The following is an 8180-nucleotide window of genomic DNA, read 5'->3' on the forward strand; positions in this document are numbered from 1 at the left end:
ACTGTGCTTTTTAATGATTTATCGTGTGCACAAACTTATTCATGTGTGATTTTAATTGTGTTTCATATTTAATGAAAATACCACAATTGTATGTTTTCGACATTAGTAAATATTGACAGTTTTGTGCTAATTTTAATGGAAATTCAGATTGTAACTCAACATCAAGTAATAGTGCCACCTGTAGGTAGGAGCTATCACTCACTTAAACCAAATGTTTTTGAAAGCGGGGATCTATTGATTTTGCATGACTTTCCACAATCGCAGAATTGCAAAAAACTGGAGCCTGTTGATTAAATATGTTCTGTTATGTTTTTGATACAATGACAGTTATGAGAACTTCTTCACCTTGTCCTCAGCTTGAGATTTTCCTTTTTTACAAGTTGCTCAGTTGAGTTTTTATCCTATGTTTGTTATTGCTGTTGAAACCAGCAACCGTAGTATCAATCCATGGCATATTTTCATTGCAGCACAGTGAGAGAGGGATCATTAAAATGCTTAATCTGATCCTTTATGTGTTCCACAGGGAGTGGTGGAGTTTTCTCTTTGCCTCATGTTTGCCAAACTGGTCAGCTACACATTCCTCTACTGGCTTCCTCTCTACATCTCTAATGTTGGTCAGTATTATTCACACATTTATGTTAGAAATCTTTATTCCTTCCAATATCGAAATTAATTCAGACTTTCCTGTTTTAAGTCCTTTAGGAGTTCTGTAAATATCAGAATAAGGAGCGAGGGAATTTATTTTAGCATTTATATGTACTTTTTTCAAATTAAGAAGGCTACTTACTTTCAGATGCTACATATTAGAAAGCCCAAATGATGACAATAAAACAAGGCCTTTATGGACACAGGCGGAAAAGCTGTTCAATGAGGTAGAAACCATTTCTCTGGAAGCAACACAGAAAGCCAGATTACAGTTTGCAAATGCATTCAGGGACAAAGACCTTCATTTTTGGAGACTTTTCCTGTGTTTTGCTTAATCTAAAATTTAAGTTTTGCTAATATGAAAATAGTTACATTTAAAGGAGAAGTAAGATGAAAAAAATGTGAAAATAGAGAAGGGACATCTCAAGACCGCAGTGACTTTATTTGCCCCCTGCCAGTTTTTTTAAAAAAAAGTTTTTTTTTTTTCCTTTCTTTCTTTTTTTTTTTTCTTTTTTTTTACATAAGCAAGCGACTGCAAGCATCTTTGCTACGTTGAACATTTCACTGGCAGAGCAGAATCGTTCCTGAAAGATCGATTGGTTTATACAGGCACGAAGCCAATCACACCGCTGGGTGCCTCGTGGCTGGATCTCTCAAGTTTACCTCGGTGCAGATTGCGCACCTGCTTTCTCTCTTGTTCTCGATGAAGGCGGACGCTTTGTTCCTCTGCTCCCTCCCTGCCCTTGTCTGCCCTGCTTGCTCTGTTTTTGTCCTGTTTTTTTCTATATTTTTGGAGCCTTTCTTTGCACATCATCCAAATCTACAAATTATGGATCTGGTCAACCGATCTCTCAATGCAATTGATAAAATTTTCTCGACGAGAAGTCTGAGCACATGAGAGCCCTCTTGTCCTGCGGGGACAAACCCGGCGAAATTCACCCTGGATTTATTCATGATAACAGGATTTCTGCTGTTTGGAGCTTGTGGATTCCTGGATTATCGACAAATTTGTGATGGACTTGGCCGAACTAGCGAACACTCAGACTGTTGGTGTGGACAGAGACGAGGACTCTAAAACTCACTAATGGGATGGAATTGATCTTGGAGAAGTTGCTAGTTTCAGCTCAGTGGAATGACCAAGCTAATTTGGATAATTGGTAACTGAGATGTATCAGAGAGACTTTAGGGAAGATTGAAATCTATAATCTTCCTGACCTAAGACATTCTGTTTCTGAATTGGCTTTTCCCGTGTGGCCTTGGAAGGGCTGCATATTTCCAATCTCCTTGAATATATGTAACCATAACGCTCCTTCCCACTTCACTCCCTGCTGTATCCATCCAGCTGTGGAGCTGAGCGCTCCCAAGGACATTCCTCGATAAACAACACCTCTATCGGACTTTGCCGGGAGTTTGAGCAACGTGGTTTCATGGCCCTTTGACGTCACCGCCTTCACTCTTGTCTCTGTTTTGCCCTTTGTTTTGTCTGAATGTTGCCATTTGCCCTAATGTGTCCATTCCTCTTTTTTGTTTTATTTTGTTAGAAACGGTGGAGTACTCTCTATTTAACCCAGAAAAGGATTATTTTAGTTTATTAGTAATATCAGAAATTGTGGAGTACGCACTATTCAGATCAATATTATACAGCCCAGAAATGGAATCAGAATAACTACGAACTTGGAATCCAGAAATACTTAACAGGAACAGTCACAGCTTAGTTTATATTACTTNTATATATATATATATATATATATATATATATATAGAGAAATAATCAGCCGATCTGAGCCTTTATCATTATGTTTGGGCCAGCAATGGATTTCTATAAGACAAAATTAAATATCTGGTTTCTTTTCGGCCCATTAGAACCAGAACCTCAAGGTTCTCTGTTACTGAGTGTCGCTGTAAACATCAGCGGAAAGTAGACCACAGTTTCTGCGTTTATGTCCTCACTACCTATGGTAGAACAGAACCACACATTAACTGGATACTGTGTGGCTTGCCAGTGTAAAAGCATCTTGAGTGTATACTTGATCATTTTGTAGCAAAGCTGGAAATGTCATCTAACATCAGCATGTGATGCTCGACTCTTCTGCTCTTGAAGCAGCAAAGGTACTTAAAAGATTTATTTTTTTTGTTACAGAATTTGAAATGAAATGAAATTTTATTCGAACATGATACAAATATAAAAATAAAATAGTGCACAGTAACAAGAAGTGCATAAAAAAGAAGAGAAAATACAGATTTTTTGTTTCAGTTAATAACATATGCTCAAAATGGGGTAGGAAGAAGTGAGAACTTATAAACTCCTACCCCCTAAACACTTGAAACTTTAGAGTCCTACTGTCATTAAAAAAATCAAAGTGGTAGTCAGAAGTAAGTTACTAATATTTACCTATACATTTTCCCATTTTATGCTGGTTTGTCTTTCTAAACCCTTACACCAAGTTGTTATCTGCAATACACCTTATTGTTTTCTGTCACCCGTATGTGTATGTGAACCAGTTGAAGTTAAAACTGCCACTTGAATTGTTCTGAGTAGAACATGTTTACAGACAAAAAGTAGCTTTTTTTAAAGTAAAATTTTAATATTTTTTTGTCCAATTTTGGCTGTGTTTGCCAGTTAATGATTAAATTAACTAATTACTAAATTAGTTGACAAATATTTCAATAATCAATTAATCACAATTGTTTCCACTGTAGTTTGATGCATTTTTGAACCTGCTGTTCTCTTCCTGCTGTGTCTCTAGTGTCTGCATCAGCCACAGCTCCACCTGCCACCACCTTTACCCTGAAGACCTCCACCCCAGTCCCTAACGCCCCACCTGCCTCTCAGTCCCAGTCCCCCTCCTCTGCTGCTGCTGTGGGCCAACCCTCTGCCTTCACCCAGGTGCTGGCTCAGGTTTCCAAGGCAACCACCAGCATTCCTGCTGCACCTATAACTGGACCGACCCTGTTTGGGCTGCCAGCTCTGATCAGCACCTCCTTTGCTCCTTCAATCTCCACCACCACTGCTCCACCTCTAGCTCCAACCAGCAGCTCTCAGCCTATCAGCACGACCAACCCTCTCCTGACCGCCGTGTTCAAGCCCATCTTCGCAGCCGCCACAACCACTTCCTCATCTGCAGCCTCATCAGAAACCAAACCCCTGCCCCAGAACTTCAAGCCCATCTTTCCGCAGCCCCCCTCCATCTCTGCCACCTCCACAGCCTCCACCCTCTCTGCCACCACCATGTCCGTGTTTGGTGTGACGACCAGCAGCTCCAGTTCGTTCTCTGGCTTTAACAATGCTTCAGCTGGCATCGCCACGACGACTCTGCCTGCAACCCTGCCGGGGGTTAAATCCCTCTTTGGGAACTGGTCCGCACCGCCCACAACCACAACCAGCAGCTGCAGCTCTGCTTCAGTGCAGCTTCCGAGCACAGGGAGCATGTTCCAGTTTGGAGCTGCAGCCACCACTGCTGCAGCAACAACTGCTGCATCTGCTCCTGCAATATCCAAACCAAGCAACTTCAGCTTTGGAGCCGCGCAGTCGGATCCCCAAGCTTCCAAAGTGTTTTCCTTCGGTCAGCCCTCATCCAGCCAGAGCACCACTACTGCTTCGTTTGGGGGATTTGGTCTGGCCAACACGGTTTCCACCGTCGCTCCCACTGCAACTGCGGCTCCGACTGCCGCCACCACCCACCCCACCCAGCCCACATTCACTTTTGGAAAGCCAGCATTTGAAGCACCAGCAGCCCAGCCGGCCTTCAGCTCTTCGTCGGGTCCCCTGAAGCCCTTCACCTTTGGGAGCAGTGGCGCATCATCCACAACTGCTGGCACCGCCACAGCACCGGCTCCATTCACGTTCGCAGCGCCCGCTCCCGCCGCTGCTGTCGCTACATCAGCTCCCACCTTTGGGACTCCAGCTAAACCAGTGTTTGGCGCCGGCTCCACTGGTTTTGCATTTGGTGCCAATGCAGCCCCTTCAGTCACACCAAGCTTCGGCGGATCAACACAGACTCAGAGCTCCTCCACCTCTACGTTCCCATTCGGAAGTAGTAGCGGCGCTGCCCAGTCAGCAGCCTCTGGATCAGCTCAGCCTGCGACTGGTGGATTCAACTTCGGAGCCAGTATGTCATGCCCCCAGTTCGGAACACCAGTTTCTAGTAATACGGCACCGCAGATGGGAAGCTTCAACTTTGGAGCAGGTGCTGCTGCAGACAAGCCAGCTTTTGGTGAGGTTTTTATTGAAATTGAAATTTTTAAATTTTATTTATTTATAAGAGGGCAATGCATCTTTATCAACATGAATACATCATATAAATATGCCAGATTTAGCCAAAGAGGCAAATTTTCAGCTGTAGCCTCATAGCAGGGTGATTTAAAAAAAAAATTACAGTAATTGTATTGTTAATCAGTAACAAAATGTATTGCGATTAATATCGATAGATGATGCATCTGAAAACTCAGATCTGATCCAGAGTAGAACCATACGGCATTCTGGGATATGTAGGCAGAGGAAAGGCTTTAGCTGCTCAACCTCAAGTTGATGACATCAACTATCTCACTTGTTCTTTGGTTACCTAGCAACAAACTGTCGAGTAACTTGCGCAGCAGTAGTTTAAGATTCCGTCGCTGTGCCTCATAACTGATTAAAAAAAAGAAAGAGGGAGAGAAAACTGGACAAAACAGGAAAGGAATGTGGGTGTTTCGTCAGCAATCATTTGTGGTAAAACAACAAACTTCCTGATGCAGAGAAATGATAAAACCTGTTGAATTATGTGTAATATGTCACCGCACTTTCTGATTCAGCAGGTTGTATTCTCGTTCCCAGTCAGGGTAAACCCCACAGGCTGCGATAAAAGGGCCAAGACAACCCAAATAGGGTATATTCAGGATTTAGAGGGAACACCAACATGCAGAAGCCTTATCTGACGGTTCACCCCAGAACCCCCTGCTCCCCAGGGCCACAGCAAAATTTCCAAGTTTGACCGGTCCCCGGTAGTAAAAAGGTTGGGGACAACTGCTGTAGGCATTGAAATGAGGTAATCTGTGTTTAAAAGCTTGCAAGTCACATGCTGAGAAAAACCGACTTCAGTTGCTTAAGTTTTCAAATTAGTGAAAGATATATTAGTAGATAAATGGGCTGTGAAGATAACTTGATTTTCAGAATATTAATAACCTTTCATTTAAATCATAATGTTTTGTGCGCTTCTCTCCTCAGGGACATCGACCCCGTCGTTTGGCCAGGGTGCCACTCCAGGTCCGATTCCCTTTGGAAGTCCAGCAACTCCAGTCCAAGGCTTTAATGCTGGTCCTTTCGGTAGGTTGAAGTGATGAGCCATTTCCAGACTGCTCTCCTATTGTTGAAAGCCTGAAAGTGCTGCTTCTGATTTATGTTAATTCCAATTCTTGGCTATGTTTTATTGAGGTATATTTGTACAAATCATATCCTTTTAACCTTTTGGTATTCTACAGAAAGTCTTGTCTCTCACTTGATACTGGAATTTCTCCACATCTCATAAAAAATCCTGTTTCCTTTTAAGGAAAAGGACATTTGTGTTTGTTAGAAAAAACTGAGACATTTTAAGATTAATCTCAGAAATTTGTTTGAGAAAAAATCGTGGAAGTTTCTGAGTTTGAAAAGCTAAAAATTTGCTAGGAAAATGTAGACATTCTGAAATTAATCTCAGAAAATGAACATTTTCATTAGTCTGAACCAAATGTAAAGAAGTTTTTATTTTTATTTATTTATTTTTTTCTGTACTTCACAGGGTCTCCTGCAACCCCCACCTTCTCTATTGGAGCCGGATCAAAGCCGTCCGGTGCACGTCAGAGGTTGCAGGCACGAAGGCTGCATAACAGGAAGAAGTAACCGATTGAACGTTCCGACACCATTTCTGGAGGACCATGGCAAGCCTGACTGATACACCTCCGTGGTTTTAGCTCCAACATCCTCCAATCAGGCTGCCGCCCTCCTCTCCCTTGTTTCCTCCCAGTCCAACAGCAGTGTGTGCTGGCCCGGAGCGCTGATTTAGCAGAGGAGTTAGCGAATGTCACAGCATGAGGGAATCAACCACAACAATGTGTTATACTTGAAGAAAGACAGAACAGACAGTCAAGTTGTTGGATTCTGAACAAAAAATGACATCCAAAGTTTCTCGTTCTCTTTCAGTACATGGACACTCCTGCCGATTTTGTCCAGAGGAGAAAGCTGAGACGTTTATTTTTTTACGTAATCTCTGGTTTGTATGTTACCGAATGTTTCAGTACAATGAGTCTAAACAGGAGAAATGCTCAGCTGCTTCAGATGAGGCAAGAGTGAACATGTAATTGCGTTTAAATTATTTTTTTAATTGGCTCTCTGACCTTGTAAATGGATGAATGATGTTTCTGCACTTAAAGGGCAACTTGGTTTATGTCTTAATGTCGTTTTTTGCAGATGCTTTGGCTGCATATCATTATTGCAAGCATTCCCAGAGTCCTCCCATGGATGGCCTTCTTTCCTTTAATCCTTATCTTTGTTTTGTTTATATGAATCATTTGCCAACACTGATGAAAGTAGCGGGTCAGTATGTGATTAGGATGACTACTTCTGACCTGTGCAGACAAACCAAAGCCAACTGTTCAACTTCATGTCTGTGAAAAAAATATGTGATCTCCAGTTCACCTTTAAATGCTGAGTGTGTTCGTACATGTGTGAGTGTGTTTGTGCCAGACTACCTCTTTTAACCACAGGCACTGAAATCTTTTGTTGATCCGTAGATTGGATTTTAATTTTAGCTACTGATCTGTGCAAATGGTTTGAAATATCTGCACACCACATTACCCTAATTTCAGAAATGTCATTGTTACAGTAGTTTACACAATATTATCCTAAAACCAGGTATTTTAAACACGGGCTGAATCTGGACTCTTGTACAAGGAGTTTTGTTTTTAATGTTTTGTGACATGGTTTCTGGAATTTTTGTCATTATTTTAATGTTGGTTGCTTCAACAAAATGGTTTGTTGCTTTGTAATGACTGCTCTCTCGTGAAACCTGAACACCAACTGAGTTAGTATTTGATGGGGGTTTTTCCTGAATGAATAAAATCACAGTTTGAGACATGAATGTTCAACCTTGTACACATAAAACTCTTATGCTATGAGTGCTTTTTTTCTGAGATTAGGTGGGTAAAATAACCTTTAAGTAATTTTTTCTTGCAGTTTTTGTTTTTATTATTTAAATGTGTATAAAACAGTGTTGGGATATGTAAATAATCTAAGCCTGGTATTCAGTGGTAAAAATCCACTTTTTAGCTATTATCTAGCATAAAAACTATAAAATGACAACCAAGATGTCCTATGTTCCCAAAGAGTGATCCAAGAAATCTTGAGAATGATTTAGCAGACCTAGTATCAGGACTTCTACACAAGCAGTGTTCCTACATGAATCCTTTCCTACCATGACACCTCAGAATTTCTAGGAAATTTATTGTTTAGAAAGAAGTTAACTGTCTTAACTTACCTGTGCTCCAGAATTAATGCTGGTGTTTTCTTAGAAAAAAAACATCTT

The 8180-nt window shown here is 41.3% G+C and overlaps 1 protein-coding gene across 1 annotated transcript in view; it reads left to right on the forward strand.

The window, feature by feature from the left end:
- LOC106939565 (nuclear envelope pore membrane protein POM 121-like) overlaps positions 1–7770 on the forward strand; it is a 17316-nt gene extending 9546 nt beyond the window's left edge. The window contains exons 7-9 of the mRNA XM_015021999.1: positions 3393–4859; positions 5849–5947; positions 6399–7770. Coding sequence (XP_014877485.1) covers positions 3393–4859; positions 5849–5947; positions 6399–6499 — 1667 coding nt within the window. The 3' untranslated portion in view covers positions 6500–7770. The remainder of the gene's footprint in view (positions 1–3392; positions 4860–5848; positions 5948–6398) is intronic.
- Positions 7771–8180: the final 410 nt, after the last annotated feature.

The sequence above is a fragment of the Poecilia latipinna genome, unplaced genomic scaffold, assembly GCF_001443285.1.
Source record: "Poecilia latipinna isolate Pla-1442-1.1 unplaced genomic scaffold, P_latipinna-1.0 Scaffold2910, whole genome shotgun sequence".
Taxonomy (NCBI): Eukaryota; Metazoa; Chordata; class Actinopteri; order Cyprinodontiformes; family Poeciliidae; genus Poecilia; species Poecilia latipinna.